A 20978-nucleotide genomic window follows, 5' to 3' on the forward strand; every position below is an offset into this window, starting at 1 on the left:
GTTAGTTAGATTTAAGTAGTTCTAAGTCTAGGGGACTGATGACCTCAGATGTTAAGTCCCATAGTGCTTAAAGCCATTTGAACCATCACCTCCAGTTCTTTTCCTTCACCCTCTTCTTTCCCCTTCAACTTTTCTACCAGAAGAAGGCGCCACTGGCTCAGAAAGCTTGTGAAAGTTCAGTCATTGTGTGTGTGTGTGTGTGTGTGTGTGTGTGTGTGTGTGTGTGTGTGTGTGTGTACCCCTGCCACTGCTTGGTGAGTAGATTTTTTTTCTGTCCATTTACATTATATTATAAAGTTAACAGGATTGCTGGCCAGGACATTCCTTGCTGAGGGAGAGAGGGATATGGAGTGTGGATGATTAAGAACGATAGGTGGATCACTCAGACACCAGGATGGAGCGGATTCATTTTGAGTGAGGACAAGGGAGGCGTTGCTGTTTTACTTGATTTTTAGTGATATTGACGGTACATTAAACAACTATCTCTTGTTTCAGTTTCACAGTCTATTTTCTGCTGTTAAGAACTGTCTAGCCATTCTGTATTATATTTTCCCTTGATGCAATCTTAAGAAAGCCTCATAATTTAGTTTTCACTGCTTCTTTTGTTGGCCTAAAATGGATTTCAAATTTTAGCTTTCCTGTTAATTTTCTTTGTTATTTTTAGAAACAAATTAGATGTTTTCTAAATTTTAAATTTTTTCAGGTGGTAATGGAATGCTGTGTCCTGATGTGTTGGCTCGTATGGCAATGTTCAATAAAACGTTCAAAGAAGCTGAAGCCATATATATTGAACACAACAATCTTGACAAAGCAATTGAAATGTACCAGAAACTTCACAAATGGGATGAAGGTAAGACATGAGTATTTAGTAATCGTTAATTCTCATACTCTAAATTCTATACAGGCAGGATAAAAAATTATACCTGTTGTTTCTTGTCTCACACTGGCCTAATAGTAGTCAATAATGATGGATTAATAATGTATTGGTTAAGTCTCTAGGCAGTTTCTTCAGGGAACAGAAGCAAATAAGGATGGGCAGGGTATAAAGGTACGTTGGAGCCTCAGAAGAAGTAAGTATGAATATATTTATGGAAAATCAAAGATGAAAGTCGAGCAGTTATGAACCAGGGAAGATGCTGGGTGGCATACTGTATTGTAAAAATAGTCGGTTACCAGGTGAATGTTCAGACAAAACGCTTCCTTTGAGGTTGTGAAGCAGCTATTGGAATGGACCACATTATGCTGACAATGCTGATTTATTTGGTCCTTGGTAACAATTTGCTGGATGAATGAATGGGTGGATAATTGATTAATGGCCATACAGACATGGGAGCCTGTGCAATGTAGGCAGAAGCTGGTGGATTGTGTCACTGATTTGGAACTTAACCCTATGTGTGAAACTTAACCCTGTGTGTGATGGGGTAGCAATTGGAGTGATAATGCTGGAATAAGAGATATTTTGTATTTGTTTTGGGCAGCTCTTGCATCTGTGTTTTCCATGTGCATATGACATATGACAGAAGCTGGGAACAACAGCGGCACAGGATTAGATAAAGAAAGTATTTCTGCTGGATAAGTGGTAAAACACGATTGTTAGTGGCATAGGGGGAGGGGGGTTAGATGTGAGAATATTCCACATTTTAGGGCACAATTAAAGAGAGTCAAAGTCTTGTCAGGTCTCAGTTGGTTTAGTTTTAAGTGCTACATTGTGAGTAAAGGAGAAACAGTTATGGGTGAGGATATAGTTAGTTACTCTGAAGTCAGCTGAATGATGAGAGAGGTAGTGTATGATGGTTACAAAAGTACAGGTACTGGTAATGTTGATGTAAAAGGAGATGATACTTCTGTTATCATCATTATTTTAACTCATTTATTCTTCTCATGAGAATAATGTTCATTTCTATTAGTTTTTCTTTGTTCATTCTGCTACTCTTCCCTGTTTTTGGTACTTTTGGAAGTCATATCACAGATCATATAATTGCTATTTCTTTGTGCGTTCCATCTCCAGACAACCAACTGAGAAGCAACTTAGGGTCACTATCACACTTTGCAACATTACTTCAGCACCATTAGGTAGCTTGACATTGTGGAAGGCATTGAAATAGATATGATATAGAGGGGAATGATATATTAGAATTATGGAATAATGGTACAACTGCTTAACAGTAATTTTATTACAATCTGTAGTTAGCATGCAATCAGTAGTTATCACTCATGAACTTCATATGGCTAAGGTTGGCTTTAATACTACTCTACTACATTTTACAGGTCTTCACTGGGTAACTGGGAAATTTTCATGAAAAATTTTGGTGAATTATTGTGCTCTCTGTCGGACAGAAGGGAGGGACTATCAGCCTGTGGTGATTTTGATGTAAATTTCTTGAACGTATCTGACAGGGAAAATGATCCAGAGATGCTGTTACCTACTTATAATGTAATAGTAATCATAGATTTCACTTCCAGAGTTGCCCACAATAGTAGTATTCTTACAAAGAGCAGAAGTTAAATAAAGACATGCCTATCATGTGATCAATGAACTGTCAGATCATAATGCACGGTAGTCATCTAATGTAACTTTGCTCTATGTACAGATCAGAAACACTAAGATAACAGCGAAAAGCAATTGTTTTTTATTTATTTATTGTCTTTTTTTGCATATAGTCACCAACTGGCGACTTTTACAAATGTCATAGTATTTTTATACAATTTTTGTACAAAGAATAGGAATTTGCAATTCACATTTACAAGAAGCCACTTAAGGGTGACACACGTGGCAATATATGGTACAGTACTTCATAATGCAACATACAGTTGTTTCATAGTATAGGTATCTGAATTTACAGCACATTGTTACAAAAATAATATATATTACAATCACCTCAGAATAGTACATTGTATAGATGGAAGAGTTAGGTCTACATTTAATATCAGTGTTCATTCAGTGAGAACAAACATTTGAGAGTTAAGAATGATTTAAATTCCCTTTTGAATACTTTACCTCTGTGGCATCTTATAGCACTTGGCAGTTTGTTAAACCATATCTGGCCATTTATCCAAGGACTATGATCTGTTGTCTTTAGTTTAGTTCTGTTTCTGAAGTAGCAATCTTTTTGTCTTCTGTTATGGGCATGCACATCAGAGCACTTAGCTTCATTATTTTTATGGTCCACAAAGAATGTTATTAGTTTGTACAGATACAAGGAGTATACATTTAGATATTTATGTTGTACAAAGGTTTCTCTACATGGATCTCTGTATCCTAGTCGATGCATGGTCCTGATTGCTCTTTTCTGCAGTGTTAGGATTCTGTTCATGTTCCTCTCAGCAGCACATCCCCATACCTCTATTCCATAATTAATATATGCAAATATTGTCCCAAATAAGCAGTTTTTAATGTTTGTTCAGAGACTAATTTTGATAGTTTGCTAATTAAGTGCAGTGAACTTCTGATTTTATTGCATACAACATTGGTATGTACTACCCATCTAAGATTTTTGTCTAGGTATATCCCCAAAAATTTACATTTGTCGCTGTTTACTTTTTTGATGCCACTTATATTATCAATACAGGTTTGGTATGAATTACCTAGTTTAAATGGTAATAGCTGGGATTTACTAATATTGACTTTTAGACCTTGATCATAGAAGTAAGTAGTTATTTGACTTAAGCCATCAGTTGCAGCCAATGTCAAATCATTAGTTTGTTTGCAAAAGAACAAAAGTGAGGTATCATCTGCATAACTTACTAGTTGGGAGTGTGGAGGTGCCTCTAAATCATTAATGTAGACCAGGAAAAGGAAAGGGCCCAATATGGAGTCCTGAGGTACACCTTGTTTTACTGTTTCGTAGCTGGACTGGAAATGTTTGATCTGACCATTAATTTCATAACTCAGCTTTGTACACTGCTTACGATAGGTTAGATAAGTGATCAGTAGTTGTATGGATGTGGCATTTATATTGTAAGTTTCCAGTTTGCTTAGTAGTAGTTCATGGTTCACTGCGTCAAATGCTTTAGTAAGGTCTAGAGTAGGAAATCTACTCAGCATGCAGCAGCAGGAGTACACACATATAAAAAAAGCTTTTAGGAATAGAAGCTTTCGGAGCCAGTGGCTCCCTCTTCCAGCAGAAGGGTTGAAGGGGAAGGAAGAGGGGTGAAGGAAATGGACTGGAGAGATTTAGGAAAAGGGAAAAGAGTTCGGAAAAGTCACCTAGAACCCCGGGTCAGGCGAGTCTCACCCGGGAATGAGAAGAAAAACCAGATTGTTAGGGACTGCACCGGACAAGATTTGAAAATCAGAGAGCTTAAAATGGGAGACAGGATAATATGCAAGACAGAGATTGCTGTAAAACGTCATGAATGAGTTAATAAGAGTCAAAAGCTTAGTGCATTTTATGTAATAGAGGTGGTAGGAGGACGGCAAAAGATAGGCTAGCCAGAAAATGAAAGATGTAGAAACTAAAATGGAGTGGAGAAAGGAGTAGATACTGTGAAGAAATTCTGAGATGGAAGAAATTAATGTAAATTAAGGCTAGGTGGTTGGCAAGAACCAAGGACATGTTGTAGCACTAGTTCCCATCTGTGGAGTTCTGAGAAACTGGTGTCTGGGGGAAGGAGCCTGATGGCGCATGTTGTGAAACAGGCACCAAGGTCACGACTGTCGTGTTGTACAGCATGCTCTGCAACAGGAAATTGTGTGTTGCTGGTATACACACTCTGCCTATGCCCATTCATCCTAACTTATGATCTGATGGTAGTCATGCCAATGTAAAAGGCCGAACAATGTTTACATAACAGCAGGCATATGACACGTGTAGCTTCACAGGTGGCTCTCTCTGTGATAGTATATGTTTTGCCTGTTACAGGGCTGGTATAGGTGTTCCCTGGTATAAGTGCTAGCTGGAGTTTGTGTAGGGCAAGTGCTGGAGAGGGGACAGACAAATCAGTTGGAGCCGTAGGGTAGGGAGATGGATGCGGAGGGAACGTAGGGTCTGACAAGGATATTGCTGAAACCGGGAGGGCGACAAAAAGCTATTCTAGGTGTGGTGGGCAAAATCTCGAACAAAATGGATCTCATTTCAGGGAATGATTTTAGGAAGTCATGGTCTTAAATCATGCCCTGGAATGAGATCCATTCTATTGAGATTTTGCCCACCACATCTGGAATAGCTTTTTTTGACCCTCTTGTGGGGCGGCGGGTGGAATAATTGTTAATGTTCCTATTATTTATTTAATGCTGTTGTTTGCCATTCTCAACACTGGCTCTCTAACTACAATATTGGCAACCAGAAAGTGATTAGCAAAACGTGAAGCCTGTAATTAGAATTCCTAGTGCCCACTTCATCTGAGAAATACATTTATAGCTACAGCTTATAGCTCTGAGGCATTAGGAGATTGTCTGGGATTCACAATCAAAAACCATTCTCTCTAAAATGTTCACTATATTCTGAAAGTCACAGACCAAAAAGAAACCACACAATCCAAGTACCAGAGCAGTTCACAGTCTAATGGACTGATGCAACTATAACTGTTCAAATTAAATGTTTAAGTGAATGCTCGCCATAATTTGATGATAATGTGCATTAAACGCCACTCTAATAATGGTAGAATGTCTGTCCTGCGGCGGCACGTGAAAATACGACATTCGCAAACTAAAGATAGATCATTAACGTCATCCCAAAATTAACACTTCACTCGAAAACGATTTCATGATTACGCGTATCCCGAGTAACTTATTATGGCATCCGAGGCTGTTTATATCAACGATACCGACGCGATGCGACTCCCGGCACAGATGGTGCGCTAATTAGCGTCTGGAGAGAACTGGGGCCTTTTTTTGTCTCGCGCAGCGTTCTTACATATAAGGCCGCAGTGCGGACGGCTAAGGGAAAGCCTGATCAAATCTGCTCTCTCGACTGGCCGCTGGGCTAGTAATGCACCACTTTAAGTTATCGAATAAATCATTGCTTCCTTTGCTGATGGCCAATGAAGCTCTCAATTTAAATGTGCAATCAGCACACAGGTAAGTAATCATAATGAAAGTCTGACATGGCTAAGTCAAATATTTTGGGCGAGATAATTAATTTAATTACACTACATGCAGTAGACGAGCTCTGAACTTGCCCTTTGGAGATACGCTATCGCAACAGTTTTATAGTTATTCAGTTGAAACTTCTCACATCTTTATTATTGTAGCGGATCTCCCTTCTACTTAAATTTAAACATCCTAGCTTTATTTATTCGCCTACTTAATCTATCTTGCTTCCTTAATTTCTAAGACAAAAACTAGAAAATCATGAATTTCAACTAAAATTTCAATTTGTGAGATCCAGAATACTGTTTCTACTAAATTATTACGCAAAAGGAATCTAAATATAAATATTAAAGTTTCCAGCTCTTTTCTGTTGCGCCAATGATTTTTACAGAAAAACATCCAAATTTCAAAAATGGTTAAAGTTATTGAACTGATATCCAACACATATTGATTTTGTATTACTCCTGACATGCTAGAAACGTTTCAGGTTATTTACTTCATTTTAAAGTATTGCGCAATATTTATGACGTCAGAGCTAGTTACAACGGACTAGGCTGGCACACAATGGAAACTCTGATGTGAATTTTACAAGGCGTGAGTATGCTGCTTCCCTACATCACCCTCTACTTAATTTTTTGGAATGTAAATGAAAAAAAAATTAATTACAAAAAGGGAAGCAAGAGTACAGCTTAACTCCCTATGAAAATTAAAATCAAAATGTAAACATATAGAAATATTAAAAGAAAACTTTTTACCTACTTCAATTATTTAAATTGGTGGCATGTTCACTGCCTCTTAAGCACCATTATCACTCAAAATTTAAGCAAAATCAATGAAATGTTTGGCATACATATTGCCTTAGAAACATACATATTGTGAAGAAACCATGGGTAACAGAAGAAATACTTCAGTTGATTGATGAAAGGAGGAAGTACAAACATGTTCCGGGAAAATCAGGAAGACAGAAATACAAGTCGCTGAGTAGTGAAATAAATAGGAAGTGCAGGGAAGCTAAGACGAAATGGCTGCGGGAAAAATGTGAAGACATCGAAAAAGATATGATTGTTGGAAGGACAGACTCAGCATACAGGAAAGTCAAAACAACCTATGGTGACATTAAAAGCCACAGTGGTAACATTAAAAGTGCAACGGGAATTCCACTGTTAAATGCAGAGGAGAGAGCAGATAGGTGGAAAGAATACATTGAAAGCCTCTATGAGGGTGAAGATTTGTCTGATGTGATAGAAGAAGAAACAGGAGTCGATTTAGAAGAGATAGGGGATCCAGTATTAGAATCGGAATTTAAAAGAGCTTTGGAGGACTTACGGTCAAATAAGGCAGCAGGGATAGATAACATTCCATCAGAATTTCTAAAATCATTGGGGGAAGTGGCAACAAAACGACTATTCACATTGGTGTGTAGAATATATGAGTCTGGCGACATCCCATCTGACTTTCAGAAAAGCATCATCCACACAATTCCGAAGACGGCAAGAGCTGACAAGTGCGAGAATTCTCGCACAATCAGCTTAACAGCTCATGCATTGAAGCTGCTTACAAGAATAATATACAGAGGAATGGAAAAGAAAATTGAGAATGCGCTAGGTGACGATCAGTTTGGCTTTAGGAAAAGTAACGGGATGAGAGAGGCAATTCTGACGTTACGGCTAATAATGGAAGCAAGGCTAAAGAAAAATCAAGACACTTTCATAGGATTTGTCGACCTGGAAAAAGCGTTCGACAATATAAAATGGTGCAAGCTGTTCGAGATTCTGAAAAAAGTAGGGGTAAGCTATAGGGAGAGATGGGTCATATACAATATGTACAACAACCAAGAGGGAATAATAAGAGTGGAAGATCAAGAACGAAGTGCTCATAGTAAGAAGGGTGTAAGACAAGGCTGTAGCCTTTTGCCCCTACTCTTCAATCTGTACATCGAGGAAGCAATGATGGAAATAAAAGAAAAGTTCAGGAGTGGAATTAAAATACAAGGTGAAAGGATATCAATGATACGATTTGCTGATGACATTGCTATCTTGAGTGAAAGTGAAGAAGAATTAAATGATCTGCTGAACGGAATGAACAGTCTAATGAGTACACAGTATGGTTTGAGAGTAAATCGGAGAAAGACGAAGGTAATGAGAAGTAGTAGAAATGAGAACAGCGAGAAACTTAACATCAGGATTGATGGTCACGAAGTCAATGAAGTTAAGGAATTCTGCTACCTAGGCAGTAAAATAACCAATGACGGACGGAGCAAGGAGGACATCAAAAGCAGACTCGCTATGGCAAAAAAGGCATTTCTGGCCAAGAGAAGTCTACTAATATCAAATACCGGCCTTAATTTGAGGAAGGAATTTCTGAGGATATTCGTCTGGAGTACAGCATTGTATGGTAGTGAAACATGGACTGTGGGAAAACCGGAACAGAAGAGAATCGACGCATTTGAGATGTGGTGCTATAGACGAATGTTGAAAATTAGGTGGACTGATAAGGTAAGGAATGAGGAGGTTCTACGCAGAATCGGATAGGAAAGGAATATGTGGAAAACACTGATAAGGAGAAGGGACAGGATGATAGGACATCTGCTAAGACATGAGGGAATGACTTCCATGGAACTAGAGGGAGCTGTAGAGGGCAAAAACTGTAGAGGAAGACAGAGATTGGAATACGTCAAGCAAATAATTGAGGATGTAGGTTGCAAGTGCTACTCTGAGATGAAGAGGTTAGCACAGGAAAGGAATTCGTGGCGGGCCGCATCAAACCAGTCAGTAGACTAGGGGGGGAGGGGGGGAAGCCTTAGACAAACACATATAAACAGATAATTATATCTTAGCAGTCTTTTCTAAACCTGAAAGAAAATTTCACAAATCATAACAATTTCATTTTTACACATGTGGTTGTAGCCGCGTTGGCTGGCGTTCTACACTTCCATTCACAAGGGTAGAGGAGGGGAAGTTGCTATGGTGTGCATCCTTCACGTTCACTCTAAATTACATGGGGAAAGGGGAGGGGTCACTGTGAGTTGTGTCCAAGTCACTCCACGCTTTCACGCAGCTACCAGGCTGCCATTATCTGGTTTGTCCTGTAGAACAAACAAAAAGAGTGCCTCAGATTCTGTTCATTTAAAATCTAAGGATGGGTCACAATGAAATGGGGATATATATATACATTTTATCTTTCAGTATGTTGCTGGAACAAAGTTAACAGAACTTTTTCAATTTTTACTCTCGCGGTTACTTAACTGTCATAAAATCGGTAAACAAATGGCTCAAAACGCCGTTAGTCACGTACTGGAGAAAATTTATGCTTAAGGCATACAATCATGAATCCTATTTAATCTCAATTTATTATTTCTGGGCCGGAACACTGAACCAATGCTCGGTACATTCCTGATACATTTGTATTTTATTTACTTAGATGACTCATCTTCGATTACCTTATTCTTAGAGATAGTATGAGTATATTTGATTAGTAATTGTCTTCTCAGCTTCTTTGTACATGTGGTAATAGTACAGTTCTGAGTGTTTAAAACACACTACGCTTAGTTGACTACTAAATCCACTTATCAGTCCACTGCTGTTGTGTCAGTTCCACATCTGCAATTGTGTATTTACTTCATCTAAGTGTATTTATCCTGAGCTATAAATAATGTTTCACGTCTGCCATTATGTACTTACTTACTTTGCTAGTGTATGAACTTAAGTAATACTCACTCCATTAAAATTTAAAGCACAGGATAGCACATTTATTTCATATCCATAGTGTATTGCAGCTGATCAGTTTGCTCACATTGCAATCCCTTTCCACTTGATTGGATGCTGAAACCACAGGTAGTCTCTCTCGACCTACCACTAAAGTGCATTAAGTAATTATGGCCGAGCGTAATGTTAAATTCCTTAAACCTGTAGGACATCATGAGCTGCTCTGTTGCATCTACCATAAAGGTACCTATGGTTGCATTCACGCCTCCAACTCGTAACCTCAATACATGTAGGTGTGTCCTGTCACACACTACACCAAATAACGGCCAGCTCCAACCTTATAAATATTTCAAGGACGTGTCCTTCACGTCTCAACCACAAACACTGTTCAATTCTATTACACTGCCATTCCTTGCTACACAAGGTGAGTTCATTCTTACAACTTATCTGCATATTTTTCATAACACTAAGCAATCTCTTTTACTATTAATTAGTTAGCTCTACAGCATACACTAGATCTCATTGCCACTTCAGATCCTGCTTGTAAACGAACTTGTATATCTTCTTTAAATATTATTGTGGGACCATTTCCAATAAAACAACACTTTGTACTTACAATATTACCAGGGTTCTATACATACTTGTTACTCAAATACATTTGTATCTTAATTACGTCACTTCTCTATTGTTTATGTCACTGTTAGGTTTGTCACATTAGGTATTTTCTTCACTAATCGGTGGATATAATGGTTACAGAACTCATGGCTTGATAGCCATGACGGAAAATTTTAGTATTTGAGAGTAAGAGCTGAAATTTTGGTGGATAGGAAAGATGAAGAATGAGTGAGACCTGAAAAGGAAAGAAGATCTCACACAGCTGGGATTGCACAGCTGCCACACTGTTCATAGGTTACAGAACAACTTCCTCCCTACAGAATTCATTAGCTTAATGCTGGTTTGATAGTCATACCGGAAGATTTTAGTATTTGAGAGTAAGAGCCGAAATTTTGGTGGATAGCAAAGATGAAGAATGAATGAGACCTGAAAAGGAAAGAAGATCTCACACAGCTGGTACTGCACAGCTGCCACACTGTGTAGAGGTTACAGAACAACCTCCTCCCTACAGAAGAAAACTGGCTTCTTTCAAAGTCAACAACACTCTGATATTTTGACCAGAAATCTATGCCAATTAAAACCTCAATACTGAGATTATTTACAATTAAGCATGGATGATCAATTAAATTACCATTAATGTTAAAGGGCAGCAAAGCTTCTTGTTTTACCGTTTTTGACACCTAGCCAGTAGCACCAATTATTCTTAGTCCTGATACCCTCATTACGGTAAGCTTGTCTTTACTAGGTAATGCATCAAAGAAGGACTGAGATATCGCACTCACCTCACTTCCACTGTCTAAGAGACAACGTACATAGATACCCAACATATTCACTATTATTATAGGGTGGCTTATTCTAGGTTGTACAAGTGGTTCCTCAAACTCATCCAATAGTTCCTTTTGGATTTGTCTCCAACTAAAGTGATCAACATCTGTCTTCATTACATTTAGGTCAAAGTGTGTAGGGGTTTCCTGAATTACATTTTCAGCTGCCTCTTCCAGTCGGTCTATTAATTTTAAATCGAAACACCGCATGACGTCATTACATTTAGTTTGCTGAACATGATCCAAATTACTGTAGTCTGAGTGATTCTGCGCCTCCAGACCGGGCATAACACTAGTTACAGCTAAACCACTTTCACTATTATCGTCGGGTTCCTTCTCAAGTGACAACTGGTCACAGCTACTGGGTTCATCAACCCCCAACAGGCTATCCTCTACATTCTCACTTACCTCCTGTCGTAAATCTATTAGTACAGTATCAACATCCTGCACAGGCACTTTAGATAACACATCATCCTCATCGTAAATATAATCATGAATTTCTTCTGCTTCTTCACCTGACAATTCAGTATTTTGTAGCTCTTCCCTACCGTTACACTGCTGCGCCTTCTCTTTCTCTTCCCACTTAGAAAGTGTCTCTAACACGGTATCTATCAAATACTGTGAGTGGTTTAATATTTCTGCAGTATCATTGGATGCTACCGACCCATCACCCGAATCCTCAGTTTGAGTATTCTGATCTGTCATACTAATTACTGTAATTACTGGCTTAGGAAAAGCAACCGCCTGGTGAGCGCCAGTATCTTCATAGACAGGAACTAGTTTTCCAGCCTCTGCATACTACTGTTACCTTTATTTGCATTATAGTTTACTGGCACAGCATTGCTTTCAACACTGTTGTTTACTTGCACATTTTTGTTAGGAACAAAATTACTATCATTCGGATGCCATTGTTGGTTCTGGTAATTATTTCTCCAATTCCTACCTTTCTTAGGATGGCAAACACCTACTGTTCTGATGTTTACATTGCCATTCTGCTCGTTCTTAAAATTACTACTAGTGTTATTAGCATTTCTGTTATTACGTGCTTGCTCCTCATTGGCAGCCACACGCTCTACACGTTCCAAATATTCAATGAAACGATCCAGATTGTCTCTAGGGGCAGATACAATTCTAGTTTGTCAATACCATGGCAGTTTGGCTTCAAGACCTAGTATTATCATTTCAGGTTTTAGCTTTTCGGCCAAATGTGACAAACGTGAGATCCTTGACCTGGCAAACTCATTAATATATTCCTTGCCTGCATTGAAGCATTTTCCACTCCATAATTCTCTCAACACTTCATTTTGCTTATTGCTAGACCAATACTCATTAATGAAAGCTGTTTTAAATTCTGCTAATATTTTACACTTCAACAAAACATCAGCTGACCAACGCATGGCGTCACCCACTAAATGGCTTCTAATAAATGAGATTTTCTCTCGTTCAGACCAAGTTGGTGGAATCACATCTTCAAAATCATTCCAGAAATTTAGCGGGTGGATATTTTTATCTGGATCGAACCGCAAGAACTGCCGACATCCGATAAATGCGGCGTTTGCAGCTACAACTTGTTGTATACTACCATTACCAGAAGTTACTGAAGCTACTTTTCTCTCAATGTTAACAATGTTAGTATTAATATTTTCTACTCTCATTTCAACATTATCTACTCTTTGCACAATATGAGTAGTATCAGTTTTGATTGCATCTACATCTGCTTGACATATGTTTACTTTTATATTAACATCTTTAAACCTATCTGAGCACAGTTCAGATTCCGCCTTGATCTTTTCTGTTAACTTGTGCTCCATCTTCGCATCTTCCATTTGGAAGTCTTTGCGAACCTCAGCAACTTCGGATTTTACTGTTTTATACATTTCAGAAAATTGTTGAGCAACCTTTTTCTTAATATCCTCATGATTGTAATCAATTTTATAATTCAAACTGCCCAGATCCTCTTTCAGGTTATTGCAACCAGCCTTGAAGGTACTGTCCATTACCTCCAATCATTTATTAAAATTAGTTTGGCTGGCCACAATCTCATACTTTAATTCAGCATTACTGCTTTTGACCTCAGTTATTTCAGACTTTAATTCAGCTGTCATTTTAGCATTACCGGTAGCTATTGCTTGTAATATAACATTTAAATCAATAGCCCCAGTATCTTTGGGTTGCTCACTAGCTGGTTTTTTATCACACTCAGGTGACAAAAAACTAGCTCCAATACCAGAATCATCAAAACGAAATGAAACATCTGATTGGTCAGTCATATCTAACTTATCCTTTTTAAACTCTACCACCTCTGATGACTGTTTCGTTTTTAACTCATCAGATAAACTATCATCCAATAAATTAACAATTTCTGATTTCTGCTTTACTACAGGGGTCTCTGTTATTGAATCATTGCCCCTGTTCACACTACTGTCAGGAGACAATACTTCATATTTCACTTTAACATTACTATTTTCATGCATATTTACACTTGAACCATTGTCTGGATTTACAGTTCCCTCAACAGACATAGGTTCTGATTTAAGTTTAACCTCAGTTTCTTCTGGCGGTTCCATCGCCGACAGTCTTTTAGTGCAGGTTAGTAAAAATTTTAACAGCTTTTCACTTAACTGAGTTCCTTCTGCACAATGTATGACGTTGCCGGCGCGGCGTACCAGGATTACTGATGCGACGCGACGCGTTGAACTGCAGACGGCATTTCGATGGCTGTTGTGTGTTTGCGTGGCCCGCAACTGCAGGCGCGACTCCGGTTGCTCCGGCGGACGACTGCGGTGAGGCAAAACTGGCTTCTCGCAATGCCTTCAGCGCCGCTAGACTCAGTGCAGCTCCGTCAATCCAGATGCGTTGTTAATCCAATTGCGTCGTCCACATGCACATGTAACACTATCACTGTTCTATTACTCAGTTGCGCGTTGCATTTCACTCCCGAATCCGAATATTTAAAAATCACTTTCACTTTTACTCAGTTTCTTTCCCGGCCGATTGGCACCATATGTGGGGCGGCGGGTGGAATAATTGTTAATGTTCCTATTATTTATTTAATGCTGTTGTTTGCCGTTCTCAACACTGGCTCTCTAACTACAATATTGGCAACCAGAAAGTGATTAGCAAAACGTGAAGCCTGTAATTAGAATTCCTAGTGCCCACTTCATCTGAGAAATACATTTATAGCTACAGCTTATAGCTCTGAGGAATTAGGAGATTGTCTGGGACTCATAATCAAAAACCATTCTCTCTAAAATGTTCACTATATTCTGAAAGTCACAGACCAAAAAGAAACCACACAATCCAACTACCAGTGCAGGTCACAGTCTAATGCGCTGATGCAACTATAAATGTTCAAATTAAATGTTTAAGTGAATGCTCGCCATAATTTGATGATAATGGTCATCAAACTCCACGCTAATAATGGTAGAACGTCTGTCCTGCGGCGGTATTTGAAAATACGACATACGCAAACTAAAGATAGATCATTAACGTCATCCCAAAATTAACACTTCACTCGAAAACGATTTCATGATTACGCGTATCCCGAGTAACTTATTATGGCATCCGAGGCTGTTTATATCAACGATACCGACGCGATGCGACTCCCGGCACAGATGGTGCGCTAATTAGCGTCTGGAGAGAACTGGGGCCTTTTTTTGTCTCGCGCAGCGTTCTTACATATAAGGCCGCAGTGCGGACGGCTAAGGGAACGCCTGATCAAATCTGCTCTCTCGACTGGCCGCTGGGCTAGTAATGCACCACTTTAAGTTATCGAATAAATCATTGCTTCCTTTGCTGATGGCCAATGAAGCTCTCCATTTAAATGTGCAATCAGCACACAGGTAAGTAATCATAATAAAAGTCTGACATGGCTAAGTCAAATATTTTGGGCGAGATAATTAATTTAATTACACTACACGCAGTAGACGAGCTCTGAACTTGCCCTTTGGAGATACGCTATCGCAACAGTTTTATAGTTATTCAGTTGAAACTTCTCACATCTTTATGATTGTAGCGGATCTCCCTTCTACTTAAATTTAAACATCCTAGCTTTATTTATTCGCCTATTTAATCTATCTTGCTTCCTTAATTTCTAAGACAAAAACTAGAAAATTATGAATTTCAACTAAAATTTTAATTTGTGAGATCCAGAATACTGTTTCTACTAAATTATTACGCAAAAGGAATCTAAATATAAATTTTAAAGTTTCCAGCTCTTTTCTGTTGCGCCAATGATTTTTACAGAAAAACATCCAAATTTCGAAAATGGTTAAAGTTATTGAACTGATATCCAACACATATTGATTTTGTATTACTCCTGACATGCTAGAAACGTTTCAGGTTATTTACTTCATTTTAAAGTATTGCGCAATATTTATGACGTCAGAGCTAGTTACAACGGACTAGGCTGGCACACAATGGAAAGACTGATGTGAATTTTATAAGGTGTGAGTATGCTGCTTCCCTACACTCTGAATCTCTGCAATATCTTTGTCAGACCCTACACTCCCTCTGCACCCATCTCCCTACTCTATGACTTCTACTCCTGTGACGGCTCCCACTGCAAGACTTGCTCTATGCACCCTCCTACCAACACCTTTATCAGCCCCGTAACAGGCAAAACATACACTATCAAAGGGAGAGCCACCTGTAAAGCTACACGTGTCATATGCCTGCTGATATGTAAACATTGTTCGGCCTTTTACACTGGCATGACTACCATCAGATTATAAGTTAGGATGAATGGGCATAGACAGAGTGTGTATACCAGTAACACACAATTTCCTGTTGCTGTACGACATGACAGTCATGACCTTGGTGCCTGTTTCGTAACATACTTCATCTGGATTCCTCCCCCCAAATATCAGTTTCTTAGTATCCCACAGTTGGGAACTAGTGCTACAACATTCCTTGGTTATCACCCACCTGGCATTCATCATTAATTTCTTTCGTCTCAGCATTTCTTCACAGTAACCACTCCTTTCTTCACTCCATGTTAGTTTCTACATCTTTCATTTTCTGACCCATCTTATGTTTCTCTGTCCCCGTCCCACCCCTTATTACATACAATGTGCATAGCTTTTCACTCATATTAACTCATTCATGATGTTTTAGCAGTAATCTGTGTCTTCCACATTACCTTGTTTTCCATCTTAAGTCTCAGGTTTTCAAATCTCATCTGGCGGAGTTCCCAACCATCAGTCTTTGCTTCTCATTCCATCTGGTAAGTCTCACTTAAACATGGGTTTTGGGTGAGTTTCCCGAACTCTGTTCCTTTTCCTAAATCTCTCCAGGCCTTTTCCTTCACCCCTGTTCCTTACCCTTCAACCCTTCTACCAGAAGGAGCCACTGGCTCTGAAAGCTTGCATACCTAAGATCTTTTCCATATGTGCGTTCTCCTGCCGTTGCTTGCTGAGTAGATTTTTTATCTATCCAATTACTTTATACTGTCAATAATCAATTATTTTCAATGTTACAAGGTAACAGTAAGACCTATTAATGACAAAACTACTGAAGATTTTAAAGAAAGCTTAAAAAATGTTGACTGAAGCGAATTTTTAAATAAGGCTGGTGCTAGCTTGAAACTGAATATATTCTGTAATGAGTTTGTGTCCATGCAAATAGACTTTTTGTGTTTGCCGCCGGATCATATTGTGTAAATCGCACAATATTTCATCGATGCAACTGCTCAAGATTTTCAGGTGGTGGTAGTTGCTACAAGGTGTGTCTGACGATAATCCCGCTGTGGTGTCGAAATTTACGAGGTCCAGAGCAGGCAGTATGCATGCATGGGAAGATGCTAGCAGTTGGAGGAAAGCAGGTCTCCTAGCCGCAGAAAGGCCTTCTGCACATGTGCTGTGGGCAATGACTGTGCTGCCGAATGTTCCTGTGGCTAAAAGCTGAATTAAATCTCAGCAGCGTGTTGCGTTATGTCATGAATCAGAAGTTCTCGTTTTCCCTGTTTTGATTTAATGGCAGCCAGTGCTGGATTCCAGGATACTCTAATTGAATACCTGCATCCCTGTTGACAAGATTGTCCACTGTATGGATATGTATGGCCTCCTTAACAACACAGTCCCAGGAAGATTATGCTGGGGATATAATTCCAGTCTTTTCGTAAAACATATGATGCCCGTGTTGAAGCAATGCTCTGCTACCACTGATTTATCAGGTTGCCCCAGGCCTGTGTGACGATGATGTTTGACACAACGTTCTTGCACAGTTCTGCATGTCCGCCCAATATAAGATTTTGCACATTGACATGGTGTCTTGTACATGCTGTATTTCCTAAGATCAAGGTCATCTTTGACCAAACACAATTCCTCAGTTTTGCTGGTGGCTGAAAAACACACATGATGTCATGTCTTTTGAGGGTTCTTTCTGTTCATGAAGGTATGCTGCCAAAATAGGACAAGAACACCATTGCAGTGGATGCCTCTGCATCTTCATTTACATCCCAGCTTTGAATTTACTTAGAACAGAATGCTTGGCGAATCTGTCTGTCGGAATAGACATTCTGTCGGAATACCATTCTTAGGTGTTGTAGCTCACCAGGTAGACTGTCGGCATCTGAGACCACATGTGCTCTATGCACCAAAGGGCACAAGACACTAAGTCATTGCGCAGAGTGATGACAACTTGTGGCGTGCAAATAAAACTCCATATGAGCTGATTGGCAATAGACACTATCTCCTAGTGTACCATCAGCTTTTCTTCTAAGTATGACATCCAGGAAACGCAAAGTGCCATCATTTACCACTTCCATTGTGAACTGTAAATTGGGATGGAGTGAGTTCAGGTGCTGGAGAAACACAGGTAATGTCTCTATTCTTTGGGGCCAGACCACAAACGTATCGTCTACATACCACCAGAAGCAGGATGGTTTGAGACTTGCCAACTGCAGTGCTTTTTCCTAAAAGTGTTCCATAAAATAGTTGGCTACCTTGGGAGACAGAGGACTTCCCATGGCGACACCATTCGCTTGTTCAAAATACTGGTCATTGAATAAGGAATAAGTTCAGGTAAGTACATGTTTAAGCAATGCCACAATGTCTTTCTCAAACTGGCTGCTGATAAGGTATACAATATCAAAGCTAACCAAAAGATCCAACGGTTGTAGCTTAAGTGTCTTCAGACATCCTATGAAGTCCCCTGAATCCCAAATATGATGATCACACTTGCCTATAGGAGATCACAACAGTGTAATAAAATGTTTGGCCAAAAAATATGTAGGAGTTCCAATGTTGCTCACCAATGGGCAAAGAAGAGACCCATCCTTATGTATCTTGGATGGACTGAAAGTATTGAGGTAACTGCAGCCTGTTGGTGTAGGCTCTTAATCACGTTAGAAGAAATATAACTCTTCTTGAGAAGATCTAATGTTTTTCTCTGATCTTGCCAGTCAGATCCTCTCTTATCTTGTGACAGGCAGGATCATCAAGCAGTGCCTTCATTTTGTTGTTGTATTCAACTTGTGAAAGAAGGATGGTGGTGTTCCCATTGTCGGCAAGTAAAATGACGAAATCTTTGTCCATTCTCAAGTCTTGCAGAGCCTTCCTTGCTGCTGAGCTGATGTTAAACTTTCTTGGTGGGCCATTGTTAAAATTTAGCAGGTGTCGCTCCTAATCTCTACTGCAATGTCACTGGGAAGTTTCAAAATTGTCTGTTCTATGCCAGCTATGACATCTCAGATTGGAGGTGTCTGTTGTGTGGGTGCATAGTTCAAACCTTTCTTGAGCATTACAACAGCTGTCTCATCCAGGATTCTCTCTGTGAGATTAAACACAATGTGTCGACCTGGTGTATTCCCTTCTTGTGACTGGGCCTCGAGATGAGTATACTTTGACATTTGGCGAACCTTGGCTTGTTGTTTTGACCAGTCAGCTAGCGCTCAGGTGGCACTATCTGTCTAATCCCAGAATACAGCTGAGAGTTTTGAAAAGAATTTCAGATGCAGTGACAGTAATTTCGTGGAGACCATGTGCAGTTCCTGTCTTATATAATGTACTCTCTCTCTCACTAGAGCTGCACTCACCTGCTGTTTAATTCTAACAGTGGCTGCTGAGCCAATATTATGTTTAAATTTAGCAAACATTGGGACAGTTTGTTTGTCATGGCATCTCAATAAAAACGCCATAGTGCACAGCAGCCTACCTCTCTTATTACACAACTTGTCAAACTCATGTATGTCATTGGCCATCTCCTCCCCATAGAGTCATAGAGTTACCAGATGTGACTTTTCAGGCTTTCCTGACAGATCTGTTGCAAATACACTTCTCAGGTTTGCCGCTGGATCATATTGTGTAAATTGCACAATATTTTATTGATGCAATTTCTCGACATCTTCAGGTGGTGGTAGTTGCTGCTGTCACTGCTGCAACGCACAACTGATGATAATCACACGGCAGCATCGAAATTTATCAGACCGGGAGCAATGCGATGCTTCTAATGCCCCCTACTAGGAGCCGCAGAAAGGCCTCCCGTGCATGCACTGTAGGCAACGACTGTGCTGCCAGACGCACCTGCAGTTAAAAGCTGAATTAAATAGTGGTGTAGTGACTGGTTGGAGTCTTATCTCAATTTGTTTGGTAGTATATCGATTGGAGTGCCATCTCAATTTTTTTGGTAGTATATCCAGAAACAGAACAAGATGAAGCAAAGAAGGTGGCGTACCTGCCCTGTGCTGGTTCTGTTTCTATCAGAATCAGTAGGATCCTCTGTAAACACAACATCAAGTGTGTTTTCTGTCCCTCCGGCAAGATCAGGGGACTGGTAGGAAATGTTAAAGATGACCTGGGGTTACGAAAACCAGGCATTTACAATATACCTTGTCAGTGTAGCATGTCCTATATTGGCCAGACGACAAGAAGCAGTGGATATCAGGTGCAACGAACCTCAAAGGCACACCTGATTAAGACAGGTGATGAAATCTGCCATTGCTGAACACTGTTTAGAACTAGATCATGCCATGAATTATGATGAAAGCAAAATTCTAGCACAGGCACCCAGATTTTGGGACAGTGTTATAAGGGAATCGATAGAGACAAAAGTGGCAATCTCATGAACTGCGACATGGGGTACCAGATAAGCAGAGCCTGGGATCGTGCTCTGGGATTATTAAAGGAGCAACAGGGACAGCTGCAGCTGTCACTCGGGCGTGTATCCACTTGCTAGCGAAAAGTAGAAACAAATCAAATGCCAGCATTTTGGGATAGTTCTATAAGGGAATCGATAGAGATAAAAGTAACTGACAGTCTCATGAACCGCGGCATGGGGTACCAGCTAAACAGAGCCTGGGATCCTGCTCTGGAATTGTCGAAGGAGCAACAGGGACAGCTGCAGCACTCCATGAATAGAAGAGCTGAAGGCATGGATATAGAAAACGATCCCCAGACAGAGTGCAAGGCTCTCCAAAGATGGAACGTCCGGGAGCGAGTCCAGTGGGTGTGGACCGCAGAGGGAACATCCAGAACTGCGGTGGATCGAAAGTGGAATGGCGATGCTCCAGAAGATCGCAGTCAGTGGGAAAGGACCACATGATGAATGCCTGGCAACCCAGACAGAACTCCAAACGCACTAGGCCGAAGATGGAACACTCAGGAGCAGGTCTGGTGGGCACGGACCACAGAGGGAACGTCCAGAACCGCAGCGAGTGGGCAGAGACTGCAGAGGGAATGCCTGCAACTGCCAGTGGAGGGGGAAGTCCACAGACATAAATACTGGACCGGGTCCTCTCAAGGAGCAGTCTCTGGTCACACCTGACGAAGGTTACGAGCTATGTTACTGAAATATTCTGCAAGAACG

The 20978-nt window shown here is 39.9% G+C and overlaps 1 protein-coding gene across 1 annotated transcript in view; it reads left to right on the forward strand.

Moving 5' to 3' along the window:
- The window catches only part of LOC124789262 (intraflagellar transport protein 172 homolog), a 282278-nt gene that overhangs the window by 176511 nt on the left and 84789 nt on the right, over positions 1 to 20978 (forward strand). Inside the window, exon 14 of the mRNA XM_047256559.1 lies at positions 704 to 850. Coding sequence (XP_047112515.1) covers positions 704 to 850 — 147 coding nt within the window. The remainder of the gene's footprint in view (positions 1 to 703; positions 851 to 20978) is intronic.

Source organism: Schistocerca piceifrons, chromosome 3 (genome assembly GCF_021461385.2).
Source record: "Schistocerca piceifrons isolate TAMUIC-IGC-003096 chromosome 3, iqSchPice1.1, whole genome shotgun sequence".
In the NCBI taxonomy this organism is placed as follows: domain Eukaryota; kingdom Metazoa; phylum Arthropoda; class Insecta; order Orthoptera; family Acrididae; genus Schistocerca; species Schistocerca piceifrons.